This window comes from Myripristis murdjan, chromosome 15 (assembly GCF_902150065.1).
Source record: "Myripristis murdjan chromosome 15, fMyrMur1.1, whole genome shotgun sequence".
NCBI classification, from domain to species: domain Eukaryota; kingdom Metazoa; phylum Chordata; class Actinopteri; order Holocentriformes; family Holocentridae; genus Myripristis; species Myripristis murdjan.
In genome coordinates, this window is record NC_043994.1 from 3,216,091 (window position 1) to 3,232,446 (window position 16,356).

General features: G+C 39.7%; 1 protein-coding gene across 1 annotated transcript in view; it reads left to right on the plus strand.

Moving 5' to 3' along the window:
• col13a1 (collagen, type XIII, alpha 1) overlaps positions 1–16,356 on the plus strand; it is a 118,987-nt gene that overhangs the window by 63,109 nt on the left and 39,522 nt on the right. The window contains 8 exon segments of the mRNA XM_030069933.1: positions 3,793–3,828; positions 6,605–6,631; positions 9,734–9,784; positions 12,356–12,391; positions 13,031–13,057; positions 13,350–13,376; positions 15,587–15,613; positions 15,723–15,749. Coding sequence (XP_029925793.1) covers positions 3,793–3,828; positions 6,605–6,631; positions 9,734–9,784; positions 12,356–12,391; positions 13,031–13,057; positions 13,350–13,376; positions 15,587–15,613; positions 15,723–15,749 — 258 coding nt within the window.

Below are 16,356 nucleotides of genomic sequence, written 5' to 3' on the forward strand. Positions count from 1 at the left end.
TTAATTCACGAGTGGTCCGTGAGTGAATGAGGGCGGAAGGATGTGGTTTTTGGAAAGAGGACCTGTGTGAATTTAAAATCAGTTCGCAGTATTTCCATAGAATGTGGTTATTTTAGGATGTGATATTGAAGGTCTTTTTGAACAAAGGAGCAAACCCCAACTGTATGATGGATGGATTGTAAACACATTTTCCCCTCCTCACATTACACAGACATGCACACAGTGTCTTTGCCCTATAATTCACCACATGCAGGTGGACCAGGCTCACCACATTGTGCAATGTTCATGTAATTCACACTAACCCCTTAGCTATTGACTTACAACCTAAAAAATAATAACCATCCCCAATTACCTTAAAAGCCATTCATGTATTTAATATACAGCTATTAAACCTGCACAAGACCATCAGATGTCTTCCCATAGCTATGCAGCCCCATAAACATACAGCAGCAAATGTGGTCTGATTGTGTGTCTATTTCAGCAGTAGTACTTTATTGGTGGTGAGTAGGGGCTGGTGTGACTGCGGTCAGTGGTATGTGTGTGTGTGTGTGTGTGTGTGTGTGTTGGGCCTGAGCCTAGGGTCCAGCTGAGTCTCATTAAGGCTGTAAATACGCCTGAGACACTGAAACGTTGCACTACTAAGGGCATGCATAAATCCTTTTGACTGGAGTGGAGGTGTGTGGGTTGTGTTTGTCAGCTGAGGGCTGTGTGTGTGTGTGTGTGTGTGTGTGTGTGTGTGTGTGTGTGTGTGTGTGTGTGTGTGTGTGTGTGTGTGTGTGTGTGTGTGTGTGTGTGTGTGTGTGTGTGTGCGTTTGTGAACAGGCAGTCAGCTGTCTGCTCAGACACCAGTGAATTTGAGACTACTGAAGCTCTAATAACTCTTAAAAACAGACCAGAGAATGACAGGGACTGTGTGTGTGTGTGTGTGTGTGTGTGTGTGTGTGTGTGTGTGTGTGTGTGTATAAAAACAGCCTACCCATTGCTTATGTTTGACAATAGGTTTTGACAGTAGGGGCATTGCAGCGATCCACTGTGAGGACTAGTGTAGAAACAATCCCCTTATCACGCGTGATCTCCCGGAATGTGGTACAAAACAAAAACGACTTTGTGCTGTATGAAGTTCTGCATCACAGGCGATTCATCTTAGGCTTGGAAAAATATCTCCAGAGAGGGTTGTACTTTGTGGTTACAGGAAACAATCACTCCAGCCCTTCCAGGCACCTTATGAAGCCCCACAACTCTGGACAGAAACAATCTTGGTGTTTCCAGATTCTTCCATGGCCTTGGTGCAGATCAGGACCTTGGACAGGGCTTTAGCCAGTCTCTTAATGGCAACACTATTTAAAGGTTGTTCAGAATTGCCTATGTTAATATTGGGGATTCCAGCAGATCTATCACCAATCTAGCACAGATTGCATCCAGTGAAGTCTACTGATCCATCCAATACATCCAATTGAACAGGACTAACAAATACCATATAAGATGATTCCTGCTTCTGTTTTTTTTCTTTTTTTTTCTTCTTTTTTTGAGTTGTCTGGACTGGGTTTTGCTTAAAGGAACAGTTCACCCAAAATACAAGAAAGTTATTTTTCCACTTACTCATGTTTTTCCAAATCAGCCTCATTTGGTGAAATTGCCAGTCTGCCTGCTGCAAACTTCCCTGTCTCCCAGCATCCCAGTACAATTGGGCCATATGGGTATTTACTTGTGAAGCTCAAGCTGTCAACATTTACATAACAAAAAGTCTGCTGCAACAGCTTTTTACAAAAACAGTGATATATATATATATATAGATATAGATAATCCACAGCCGTTGGGGGCGAGGGGCTTTATTGTGACAGGAGACAGGGAAGATTGAAGCAGACCAGAAACCTCCCCAAATAAAACATAAACCATCTTGTGGAATAGACTGCACTGAAGATGATTGGGAAAATCTTTTTTTGCATGTCTGTATTTTGGTAAAACAGTCGTTAAGTAATTAAAATTTAGCATTCAGTTAATGTTGGGTTGAAGACCCACTTTACATCAAAGTGAAACAGGAAAACATAACATACCTAAAAAGGAGTTTGTGATAGCCAGCTAAAGCCACTAAAGTAGCACAGAATGCCAATGTATGCCAAGACATGGTCTGAAGGGTAAAGTTACAAGTGTAATTTTTGATGTGCCATCATATTTATATTGACACCCCTCTTTAGTCTGTTTCTTCACCTCTGTTGACCCAAGTGATATGGAGAGCCACAGTATGAATGAAAGGGCAGGAATAAAACAGCTTTTACCCAGTAATATTGTCACTTTACCAATACAAGGTCATAGTAGTTGGTCCTGCACTGGCATGAAAATAGGGCCTGTAGTACGTCAGGATTAAATTCTTGAACCTCTTATCTTCCCGTTCATTCAAGACAGTTGCAGTTATTTCAAACACAGATTTTTACTTTTTAATATTGGTGCGTCTTGACATCCATGTAGTGTGAACTGGTCAACCATTCAATTCTAAACTGAGACCAGAAACAACCAGTGAGATGTTCCATGTCTATGTTTGGTTTATTTGTGTCCTAGCATCAGAGATTGTGTTTTTGAGAGATTTGGTGGCATTAGAACTCAGGTAGAGTGTGTTGTTCAAATCCAACTAGTCATCAAGTGCATGTTTCCTAATTCCAATCAGTTATTATGTGTGCTCCTCCAATCCAACTGGTCATTGGGAGTGTGCACCCCACAAGCCCCTAGATGTCTTTTCACAGGCTTGCAGTGTTTCTTTTGCTCAAAGATGTAAGCTCCCACAGGCAATCATTGTAATAGCTTATAGAGCTGGCCATGACCTGCAGTTACAACTTTGCAAATTCATCTAACCACCTGACTCCCTGCTACTCGCTCCCCTTTTACATGACCCGCCACAAGAGTGAGTCTTCAAACAGCTGTCATCACCAAAACATACCCGTGATCCTCAGCCAGAAGCAGCCCCTCTGCTGGATAGGAAGGGTTCGACTGGAGTGCATTTAAAGGCTTTAAGAACGGACACCTTGGTGTAATAAGTCATTTGAACATGATGAGAGTTCATAGGTATTTGGAATAGGTTGAAAAAAGATGCTGTACAAGTAGGACTCGGGAAGGAAGGCAGGCCAGTCTGGAACACGATGTGGCCTTTAGTCCTAATCTGTCTCAGACAGGAGTTTCATATCATGGCCAGCTGTTTCCAACTGACATGGCTTCAAGAGAGAAGTATATTTGTATATTTTATGTTGAGATTGTACCATAAGTTGGGAAAAGTGGTTGAGCATCTTTAGTGTAAAAAATGACAACTATCCTTACTAGTAGTTGTAATAGTAGAAGTAATAGTAGTACTAGTAGCAGTATGACTAATAGTCTGGGGTTGGGCATGACTGCATCAAAGTAGCTGAATCCATCATTGTTCAGTGTTGGGCTGTTTTCAAAATCAGGCATGGCATGATGAACTAACTTAGCCCTCTATACAGTGCTTAAATTATGATATTCCTTAAATGGATACAATGACATTTTTTTAAATGTTTTTTTTTTTCTGTCTTTCTGAACCAATTACCACTGTTTAAGTGATATTAGTATTACTTTGTCAAAGCACTTGACAACAGTATCCAATCATTTAAATGATAACTCCTAACAATGCTACTAAACCCAATACAGTGAAAAGACAAATGTAGAAGCTTCAGCATACCTGTAGTACCAGTAAAATGTCAAAATGTCAAGGTATCCCTTTAAGTTTATCATTTGTAGTCTAACTTATTGTTGACCCTGTGCTTTTGACTTTGCGTTGGTTAATAGGGTGACAAAGGAAGTATGGGAATTCCTGGAAGAATGGTGAGTGATTTGGGTTTGTGCATTCAGTGCACCATAGAAATATGTAGATCTCTACAACCTGATCACCGGCCAAAACCAAAATGATTAGTAGCATGTCAATTTTAGTGATTACTTCAGAGAAAGGGCATGAAAACACAGGCTACCATTGTCATGCTTAGGATTAATTTAGTTCACCCATTTTGAAAAGTTTGATATTATTTCACTTACTATTATATATTATTTAGTACAGTAGTGGTGCTCTCTTCCTCTCACTGTTACTGAGTGCTGGATACTGACTGGATGCTCCGAATGCTATCTGATATAATATCAAATTTTTAAACATGGGTGAACTATCCCTTTAAACCTATCATTGACTCCATGTATAATAATAAGTCTACAACTTTGCTATCGCTCTGCTAGTGATATAAAGATCTGGAATATGAGTATCATTGTCCCACAGTTGACTTATTGTCACAAGTCAGCTTTTTATTAGTTGATGGTTTAAACAGTAGTATGGCATGTTTGCATGGTATTGTTGACAACAGCTGCAGTTACATGGATAATATTTCTTCAACCCTATTTAAATCACCCTGATTAGAGATTCCAGCTTTACTGTTTACATGGATGAGAACTAAAGTGATCCAATAAAATGTGTGTTCACATGTCACAAGCATTTAAAAAGAATAGATCTTTTTGACCTGTGCAAAATGGGAAATCTGCTGGAAAGCATCTAATCTGCCAGAAATATAAATATAATATAGGCTGAGTGGTTGCTCTTCAATCACGTTGTCCATGAGACTGTAAAAATGAAAACTGGCTGGTTCTGACTTCTAGCCGTATAACAGGCAGCCTTCAAACTTTTCCAGCAGTTTTTGATTTGGTGGATGGTTTGGTGAATTCCGTCTTCGTTCATCTTTTCAAACACTTCTTTGAACAACTCGTGGTTTAGAGCACCATGGAAGCGTTCAACAATCCATTAAAGATTCAATCTTTGCAACAACAAAGGTGTATCAACCACACACCAGAAGTGTTTTGCTGCCACCATTTTTCTGTCCCTCCCGGAAACTTGTTATGTCACTTAATGTTCCCCCTTGTGGGGAAAACATGCACAGAAAGAATATCTTTATTGCAGCCAGAGAGCAACTGTCTGATTAAGTGGTTACATGGTTATTAGGTGTTAATATTTTTCTATGGAATGGATTATCAAAGTATTACACCAGCCTTTTCAACCCAATCGAAAATTTTTTCTGACTAGGCCCGTCTCCTCTGATTGAGATGGTTACATGAGGCAATTTTATTCTGATTGAACTATTATTCGAACTATTAGTGGAATATTATGGTCCATGTAAATGCAGCTTATGTGACTTCATGAAAAAAACACTTTCATGTAGACATTCATAGCTTCAAATATGAAAAATTGTGTGGATGGATGTCTTTCCAAAAAGACATCCAATTAGTTATACTGAATGATGAATTTCAGGTAATGATTTTGTCCATAATTGAATTATACTGTTTTTATAACAGACGTTACATTTGAAGACATTTAATAGCAAATTTAGAATTATTGCTAGCTGATTTTAAACATGCCAGCTTGTTGAAATATGCATCTCCGCAGTACGTGTAGTTTTTGTGTCAAGTCAACATTCTGTCAATCCCAATCCCTTCCTTATTCTTCACTCTCTTTGTAAAGTCATTTATTTAAATGTTTTCAGGCCAAATATCAAAGCTCTGATTGATAATAGAATGCTAACATCGTCTATTATCAGTCTGATTAACTTTTTTTTAATCCTACGCATTCCTATATGTTTAATGGCTTTTATTTTTTGAGACTTGGGGAAAATTATAATGTATGTCTCCTTGGCAATGTTAACAGAAGTTTTTCATTGATACACATAAGATTTATGGTATATATATATATATATATATTGCCCCATCTTATGCATATGGCCGCATTTCATAGCATTTTCAGCTCTGCAACATATGGATAAAACTTAGCTTTTCAAACATGTGACACTGTGGTTTCAGTACTGCTCTGGCTTTCAAAGTCCTCTCACCACAACTGTAGGCTGTTCGCAGCGGGAGACCAAAGCACAGCAGTCAATATTTCAAACTCAAGCTTGACTTTTAGGGCTTTTTGAAGACCAGCTCCTATAGTGGAAATTTTGGATTTAGATCTGCCAGTAGCTGATAGTTTGATATCCAAGATTTTTTAAATTTTTAACATTTTCATTCTGGAAAAAAAAAAAAAAGTCAAAAAACAATTTTAAAAAATACTTGTGCAAATACTTGTGCAACCAGTCCATTTGTTGCAATAGAGTGAATTCAGGTTCAAGGTGTCCATAGAGAACCCATTTAGTACTGATCAATTCTCCAATGAAAATGGAATCATATCCTTGTTATTCAAAGTGGACAAAAATGGCTTTCTGATAATCTGTTTTTAATGAAAGGCCGATGTACTCAGATGGATATTTCAGCATAGAACTGTTTTCCTCAGTCAAACATCATCTCAAAGGTAGTTATGTTTTTAATGGCTTATCCTTTTGCTCCAGAATTTTTGCCTCTTCCAAGGTCTCTGCAGAAAAAGTCTGTCTTGATGCCACTCTAAGCACCCTTTAGCTTACACACAGCCTCCCTGATTACACACTTAGTTCCTATGCCGCCACCTCCTCCCTATTGACCAAGATGCTGCATGCCTCAAGCCCTCTCCATGTCTCTAACACCAGTTCCTCTCTCTTTTGTTTCTCTCCTCCCTTCACACCTCTTTGCATGCGACTGTGTCTGCTGTGACTGATCCCAGGGCTTAAAAGGACAAGCAGGGGAAAAGGTAAGTTTAGGAACATCTGGCATTAGGAGGAGCCACCTGATGTTTTCTAAAATATACAGTAGAAAGCGAGGCAGGGTCAAAAGATAAATGTGTTGTCCTGGCTTGGGGTATTTTCGTTACTTTGGTCAGTCTATGGTCAGCCCAGTATGCTTGCATCGGCCGGGGTAGGATGAGTAGGTCAAAGTGCATTGAAATATAAATAGGGTGTCACTTGAGACATTGCTAAGAGCTGACTTAGTGGGTGGCGGTGCTGATGGTTAGAAGTGCAGACCTGTGCACTGTATAGTGTATACAGGTAGTATTTGATTTATATCAGGGACCTAGGTCTGTATTTTTAAAAGGGCGCGAGGGTCACATTCTGCAAACGGTTTCCCACCCTGGTTGGATTACCTGAGTTTCTAACACTATGAAACACAATAGTAAAGATTTGTCACATAAGAGTCTGAAAGTTCTAATTTAAGACTCCCCAAAGAAAGTAGACAGACATTTATGGAGACCACAGCAGAGTACATGAGAAGATTCTTGAAGGGACCATAGCATGAATAGAATGATATATGCTGAAGAATAAATTTTGCTGCTGGTGTGTTGTGCAATAGTTACATCTTAGTTCCATTTCATGCCAGGTTCACATCATGTCAGATTTACCGTAAATACGAGCTGCTGACTGGGAAAAATCATTCATGTCAGCCTCCTACTGGTAATTCCAAGCAGGACATTTGGGAAGTTTTTGTAGGCTCCAATATCTCCCACAAATTATGGCAGTATGTCCACTGTTATTGCATCTTCCGATAGGATACAAGGGCATCAAGAGCCCTCTGTGCTCATTCGTACTCCAAAGTCTGTGTGGACACATTGCACTCTGACATGCTGTAAAGAAATGTGTCTCTAGTATTTGTGACCTCTTCAATCCTGACTCACCACATTTGCAAAAACAATCATTTCATCTTGTTCTGTCGTATATATCGAAGCCAGAAACAGCAGCTTTGCAGAGTCACTTTCATCAAACACAATGTGATTTGTGGTGTGCAAGGCTAAACGTGCGACGAAATGGGAAGCATGCATCGCATTCTTCATTGTCACACTGCAATAACAAGTGAGCTTGCCAGCCAAGCAACTTTAATATGGCCTCTCAGTCAAGCCAAAACAAAAGTACTTTTGGCTTTTTGATCTATGGGTAGACTTGTGAGAAAGCAGAAATAGTCATTTGACCACCAAGACAGTAAGCGGAGAACCAGACAATTCAGTGGTGGCTTTTTGGAGCGCACAACAGATTTGCATCCAAGATAATCCATTGGCTTCCTTTTCTTATTTCTCAGCACCATTTTAAGGAAGCATAAGGTAATATTCGACCAGGGTTTCTTCCATGTGTGGTTAGTCTCTCTCAGTAGCTGCCAGGAAAGAGAGGATGAAGAAATACAGGAGTTAAACAGAGCAGACTTGGCTGTAGATCATCTCCGAAAAGGAAGCATCATCCCCAGGATAAGGACAGAGAGCCAGGCACAAACAGAATAAGTGAAGACGAGCTTTTCCAGAACACTGAACTCTTAAAACAAATTGGTTCTGTGGGTTTTGTGGCAGGGTGTTTGGGGCAAGTGACTGGCAAACAGAACCAGGGTTAAGGGAAAAAAAACAAAATGAAATGATAGATTGGTTTCACAAAAAAAGAGCAAAGGAACCACAGCAGATGGCCACTCTGTTCTTTATAGGGTAGAGAAGATTTCATTTTGGAGGAAATTGAATCTACGTAGCTTTGTCTGCTTGCTGTTTCACAGCACTTGGTTGAATGTGAGAGGGTTTGTTTTGGGTGGGTCCTGGATTTAGTCAGTGATTCTGATCCCGCGTTGTTACCTTGACCCTTTACAACCAAAGAAATCTAATCTCTGTTCACAGGGTCTGTAGATCTTCACCTGTCAAGACCTACTACACCTCTAGCTGATGAACAGAATAACTGTAAACTGGATATTATCTTTGCCTCTTGGCCCCTGTGTGGTATATCCATCATCAAACCATCAAACCGAGTGTGAGAACAAATGGAAAGAACAAATTCTCCTTAACCCGCGACTGCACAGCATGTCTTTAAGGCAACAGAAAGCCTTTTTTTGCACATAAGCCCCAAAAAATGATTCATTTTAATTTTGAACACATAGCAGTGTTTAATGACATGTTTGAGAACAACCCAGTGAGGTGCTGATGTATTATTTGACAGGAAGGGAAGATGCTTATTCTGGCCTGTTCCTTTAGATAGTGAATGAACCTTATTCATGGAAAATTTCAATAAATAAATGTTATGGAAATACGTCATTGTCCTCTGTGTTTTGTTGCCTTAGGGCAACAAGGAAAAAAACAAATAAAACAAAATTATCACTGACATGATATTAGGGGTCCAAAAAAGATTCTTAAAAGTATAGTAGAATCTTTTTTTCCCAAATGAAAAACCAAAATGTGTGCAGTAGAGGGTTAAGCATGCATTTGTTCAGAAACATTTAGAATCATCATTGTCTTTGATGGATGGCTTGAATCATTATGCCCTTGTGATATAGTTTCCTTTAGGGGGAAAGAAGTTAATTAGGGAAAGTGCTGGAAACCTGAGTTGGACCACTGGTTTGTGGAATTGTGCTGGGAGGGCCCATAGGGCTACACAGACCATGGCTGTCATGGTGCAAATCACCAATTTTGTGCCAAAGCCAGAGTCCATAGGCTCTCCACTGTTTGCACAGCAGTCCTGCTGATCATTGGAGCCACATGGCTGAGTTATAAAGTGTAGTCCTGAAATCAGATCCCCTTTGACTGGGCTGAATGTGATAGGAAAGTTGAACATTTACACTTCCATGCATGTTCACCTAGTACCATGGTTGGCTTAAGGAAAGTGTATATGTGTTGGAACTAGAAACACAGTATTTCTAACAGATGTTATGTATGTATTCTCCCCCATCTTTTTCCACCCCTCACCATTTATCCTTGGAAAAACAAACAAAAACCAAACCAAAAGTGAGCTGAATTTCTGCAACAAGGTCCACAGAGGTCACTAGGAAAGCAAACAATATCCCCTCTTGTTCTTATCTCTTTGTTATGGCTTCTCACTGTCTTTCTATCTGTCCACAGGGAGCACCAGGAGAGCCAGGGTTGTCTATCATTGGACCAAGAGGACCTCCTGTAAGTGTCTTCACCTCTCCCTACACCTAATAAACCTCAGTCTTATCTTTTACCACCACTCTCTGTACGGCCCAGCTGCATTTGCAAGCCATTGGTTTTTTATTAGCTACTATTTCAGTCCACTTCTGCTTAACGCATCAGCATCTCAAACACTAACAGCATGACTTTACAGTTCTGCTGATTAAACCGGACAATTGGAGGGGTTTGTTCTTCCAAGCTCATGGGTTACGGTGCTCATGACTCCAAATGTTAGCCAAATGTTTCTTATCCAAAATTCTGTGTCACAAATGATAGAATAATGCTACCTAATTACACTTTTGTGCGGAAATATCAGCACTGTTCAAGAGTCCTGGAACTGTGCATTGGCTGTAAATTGGATCTTTAGTCATGCTTGTTTGATTAGGAAGCAAGATTAGGAACTCCATCCCAGTCCAACCTGGGGCAGAGAAAGATATCCAGACAACAGGCCCTAATAGCTGCTTTTGAAATCCTGATGTTTTCAAGGCGAAATCAGCTTGACTCTCTCTTCAGTGCCGATTGTGTCTTTTTTCTTCTTGTCTTCAAATAGCAGAAATGTTTAATATCCTTTTTCTCAAATCTTTTTGAAGACACCCCTTTCCTTTTGTTCCAGTCCAGATTTCAGAGCAGTGTGATGGCATAGCCAGCAGTCTGGCCACTTAAGAGGAACAGACATCTGTTTTTCAAATTGATGATTATTACAATATATACCTGTGTGTGTGCCCACTCTTCCTGGAAAGTAATAGGCATTTCTAATGAATAGCAGGCCGTGGAGGAAGTTCCTCGCAGTAGGAGCCAAGTCCTGAATACAGACGGTCAGTCAGTCAGAAGCACTTACAAGATAGTTTACCACAGCAGGTGACATCGACTTAAGAGACTCCAGCCTTGACCTTTGATGGAACAAGGGAGTTAATTTAACGAAGAGGTGTAGAGGAAGAGAGAGGAAATGACAGCCTAGGCAAGCCAAGTGCTTCGGCTGCTTTGCCACATTGTCATTTCACGGAGTTGGACGAATGAGAAAGCGGAGGTTTTCCATTGCAAAAAAAGTTTTCCACGACAGCTTGACTGTGGAGTAGATCCAAGCTGTACTTTTCTGAGACTGGCACAAGAAAATTTATAAAGCATGCATAATGACATATTGTCCCATATTTATATTTCTCAGACTCTCTAAGTCTATAAATACAAACGTTTTGAGGAGAAATTATGTTCTTAGGAAATGTGATTTTTTTTAGCCCATTTGCATTCCGTGCAAAAGGCGTTTTATCGCTCTGTAATGCTCTGTCAGTGTTCCACATCCTTTATAAGGCCTGTTTAAAATACTTATAATGAAGCCATGTTGTGTAAAATACAACAAAACCACATCCCACTGCTGCTTTCCTCAGTATTTAGAACATCCCTGGGGGAGGAAACTCCCAGTGCTTCCAAAAGCTACCTCTGGTCCCAGACATACAATCTGTTTCATTAGCCACATTCACCTCTTCCTTGTAATTTTCCTTCTGTTTGTCTTTATTACCCCCTTCACTCTTTTTCCCCAGGATATTGAATGGCCTGCACCAGTCTCAGAAGCAGGGTTGAATATCCACAGCTCAAACACACCTCATTTTTATCAGAGCTTTTGGCTAATTGTTATTGACATGCACTCATTGGGCTTATTCACCTTCCCTCCACAGCACAGTCAATCTCGATTAGACTGGAAAAGTGGCATCCTTTGTTGCGGCCTTTTTTCAGTGTTACATTACAACATCTTTTTTTTTGTCCTGTTTGGAAGGGTCACTTTTCTCACCTCTCCACAGCCCATGCTGAGGGCACTCCCCATAGTCTACAATATCACTTCCTCTGTCGAAGGCAATTACAGGATTGCCTAAAGGCTGTACTGCAAGGGATGGATGGGGGCATGGAATTGTACCCTCTTTCAGCAGATTCCATGCCAGTCCTCCAAAAGGACATAAACATGCGCTGATCCTGTTTCCCAATTACTCCCAACAAATGTTCAAAGATGGTTTAGAGATAGAGAAAGTGAGTATAACCTAAGAAGGAGAGGAAACTTGATGCAATCTAATGCAAGAGCAATGCTCAAAAGCATGTGCATATCGGTAAATGGGGTGAGGTTGTGGAATAATCTACCTGAAAACATCAAAGAAAGCACACACATTTCCCAGTTTAAAAGGATGTTCAAAAGGTATACATTAGAGAAATATAAGAATCAATGTCTGCAATGACTTTAATGTCTGGAGGGACTTTAATGTGCCTATTGGCTTTTCTGATATCTAAAGTGTCATCAGTTTGAGTACTGTTGCATTTTTCTAGTGCTTTGTCTTTTCTCTTCTTTTCTTTCTTCTTTTGAAAAATGCACATGACCATGTATAAAACTGCCTTAGGTGAAAGGGTAGGCTCCCTAAAAGCTCTGCTTCAGCCTTACCCTTTTGGTCGAATCCTTACGACATTTTTTTGTTTGTTTGAAGTAATTGTAGTGATAAGAAATGAGTCTTTGTTATAATGTTTGGACTGACCAAATAAACTGTTCATTCATTCATTCATTCATTTTCTCCCCAGGGACAACCAGGAACAAGAGGATTTCCAGGCTTTCCAGTAAGTCATGGCTAAATCAGAGATACCCAAACTTTTTCCTGTGAAAGGCCAAATATCAGATCAAAAATAAATGCTGATGCTGTGTGAATATACACCCCATTAAAATGAATTATATTTTATAGAAAATAAATACTGAAATTAAGTCGTATCTATGACATACTGTATGTAACTTGACAGGGAAACTTAAAGCACTGTGCTGTACATTGCTGTATAGCTGAGATAATGTACTGTAATTTTATTTATTTATTTAGATTAAATTTTACATGGTTCTATATTTACATGTGCTACATAAGTTCCAGCCAGAAAATTAATATGATTAATGTAGTTATTGGAATGGATGCAGTGGATCTCATTTATTTGGAGAAAACCATTTTGGCTAGTGATACTCTAGCCATATTTGCTTGTGATACAAAATTTTAAACAATGCTTATAATGTTACAGAAATGTGACAACAATCTTTTGTTCTGGCATCTCTCTCTTTTTCTCTCTTCATTGGTATTTATTTATTTAATTTGTGCACAGCCAGTTCTCCAACGGACCTCAGTGATGTGAAGTCGAACATGGTTACTATAAGATTTGTTACACAACTTCCGATTTTCTGTGCTTTCTTTAATGCCTCCCTCTTCTCTTCTATCCTAGGGTCCAATTGGGTTGGATGGCAAGCCTGTGAGTCCCCCCCCCTTCCCAGTTCCTGACAAAATGTTAAATAACTGAGCAACTGTGTACTTTTTAGTTGCCAGAACCCAGCACCTTATGATGATAATGAGCATAATTAACTTAAGAATGATTATGGTCATTATTGTAATAAAATCTCTATTAGTGTCATTACTGTTATTATAGGGTGGAGTTAAATGTGTTATTGATGTTTCTAAGAAGTTTTTCCAAGGAAATCAAGTCCAGGTATCTGTTTAGATAGATTTGATTATTTTACCATATGCACTCTTTCGTGTTCACGCAGGGACAGAACGGCCTGAAAGGAGACATGGTAAGCATTCCCTCACAAACACTTTTCTGCAGTTGTACCATCTACACACAGGGGCACGTTTGAGCCTACAAAAACGAACGATCGGATATGGGTTTTGGTCATATTACGTGCAATTAGCATAAACAAGCCAACTTAAATAAGAAAACACTGTGTAAACCTTGTTTTGCTGTTAAGGTATCACATTAGCTGGTTGTTTATCCTCGTTCCCTGAGTCGAGCCACACATAGGTACTAGGAAAACAGAGCAGCAGCCTGATTTCTGCAAGACAGTAAGGGGATAGTAGTGGGCAACTCGTAGTGACAAGGAGAATGCTAGGCCATATTTAGTAGACAGGAAGCGTCAGATGGAAACTGTTGTCTAGATTCTGGATTTCAGTCAGGGTTAGCCAATAAAATGCAGCCTAACAGAGATGGCCACAAAGGGATTTTAGTCAGTGTGTATACTGGCTGGAGATGGCCCTTAAGGCTTCATCCTTTTGCATTTTCTTCAACATTACCATTTATTCTCAACAAATGGCGCCATGCTTTCTCACACATGCAGTGAACACAGCGCTGCAGGCCCTGTTCAAAGCAACATTAAGTTTTTAAATTCATCCATTTCAATCTCATTCATAACTAATGATCTGAAGATGAGTTACTCTGGCTCACTTTCGACCCATGTGGAGCCAAAGAAAAGACATGGGTTCCCCCACTTCCCAGACACCCTAAAGGACCATACCAGCGATTTCTGCATGCTTAGCACAATAGCCTCACGTCTCTGCTAATCTTTTCCCAAAGCCAGCAGTCATATTTTAGAACACTGATATCATTTTCCCTCCCTTTTGTCCTGCCATTGTTTTCCATTCATCCACTACAATATGAAAATGAACTTCAAACTTTCTTCACACCAGTATTTCATCACCATAATAAAGCTGTTCATATTAGTTTTCCTAAAAGCAGCAGCATTGTTGTGTTCTGATGACTTGAAATCGGGCTCTCTGGTGAAAAATAACCCCCAGGGAAACATTTGTTTTACACTGTCAGTTATCAGTTGTGTGGTTTATGAATGTTGATGACTTTGTTAGTTGCAGAAGCAGAGCATTATAAAGTGGGTGTCAAACAGAAAAATTCAAATGTAAAAATTGAGGGATTTTGATATTGATGTTGTGAAATCCTTAGTGTGATTTGCAAAATGGTTTGTTGCAATGTTAAATGTAGCTACATTATAGTAAATGGGCCAAACATTCACAACCACTGGTATGGTCCCTTTAGTGGCTCATATCAATCATAAAGACTCCCAGAGCAGCTTCAGAGTGAGACACAACGACTGATAAAAGCACCAAAAATACTTTTATTGCCAGTTTTTCTCACAGATTTGGATAACGGGCTTTGGACTTTTTTTTTTTTTTTTTTTTTTTAACTTCAATGAACATACACACAAAAAAGAGGTGAGGGGGTGTGGAGGGAGCGCTTCTCTGTTCTTCTTGGATGATGCTGTATTGCTAGTCATTCTGACATTGTCTCGCCTTGGTTGATGCTCTGGATTTTATCACACCCACTGATGTCTTTTTTTCCCCTCGCATCTGTTTGAAAACCATTACTCTTGGTCAAGCCAGGGGAAGTCATCATTTCAGGGTTTGTTTTTTGAGGGAGACTTGCGCCTGCTGTGTCCAGCTTCAAGAAACTCCACGCCAGTATAAATGGCCAGATTTCCAGGAGGCTAAGTGGGGTTGGACATTGCTGAAATAAAGTTCAGTGTTGATTAATGGTCCTATAATGAGCTCAAGTTTTTTTCCCTCTTTTCCTGACGAATGTCAAGGAGTATTGAAAAGGGCTTTGAGGGGTCTTCTGGTAAATGTATAGGGATGCCGTCCCTGCACAAAGTGGCTTTGGAGCTGATGTGCCTGTGGGGTCAGCAGCATGGGGCTGAGCTGGATCTGTCCAACTGGGCCCTTTCCCTGAGTTCATTAATCAGCCAGTCCTTAAGCTTTGACAGCTACTTAGACAGGCACACCCCAGGGCCTGATGGGAAGTCAAACTGAATGGCTGCATCCATAAAAGTAACTAGAATAGACTTCTGTTCCCGAGAGCTCATCAGGTTGATTGATTTCTTGACATGTTTTTTTCTCATTTGATCATGGGAATCAGAGCTTAGTCCTGTTCAATTCTTTGTGTTATCCAAATTAATCAGATTCAAGACTGATTGGTCATTCTGTGTTTACTGACTTTCAGGGTCAGCGGGGTCCTAAAGGAGTCCCAGTAAGTTTCAGAAATCTCCTGTCATTACTGACATCAATTTTTGTTACTTTTTTGTACCTATATTCTGTATGACTGCTCATTTATTTCCTTGTCTGTTTTTTCCTTCAAGGGGGAACCAGGTCCTAAAGGAGAGAAGGTGAGACAAAATTTACAATCTAGTATAACAACTATGGCTATGAAAAATAATTTTCCTTAAGTTGACCACAACAGCTAACAGATTTTGAAATTCACCAGCCACTTAAACTTTTATGTAAAGCCTTTTTTCTTGTGTAAAGGACCATCCAACTGATTCTGCATGTTTAGCATAGTGTCTGCAAAATGTGTGTACTTCATATTTCTGCTTATCTTTTCCTGAAGTAAGTAGTCATATTTTAGAACTCTGGCCACTGGCTTCCATTAATTCCATGATATGAAAATGAACTTTCAGAGACTCGACATTTTCTTCACTCCAGTATTCCATCACTGTAATAAAGACGTTCACATTAGTTTTCCTAAAAGCAGCAGCACTGTTGGGTTTTGATGACTTGAAATTGGGCATAGTGAAATGCTCCCCCTGCCAGAAAATGTTTTTTACACAGCTAATCATCAGTTCTGTGGTTTGTGAATGGTGACAACTGTGTTAGCTGCAGAGGCAGAGCATTATAAGTTCTATGTTTCAACCAACAATTCAGATTTTAAAAATGGAGGGATTTTGATGAAATGTTGCGAAAGCTTTAGCACCTCCACATGATTTGCAAAATGGT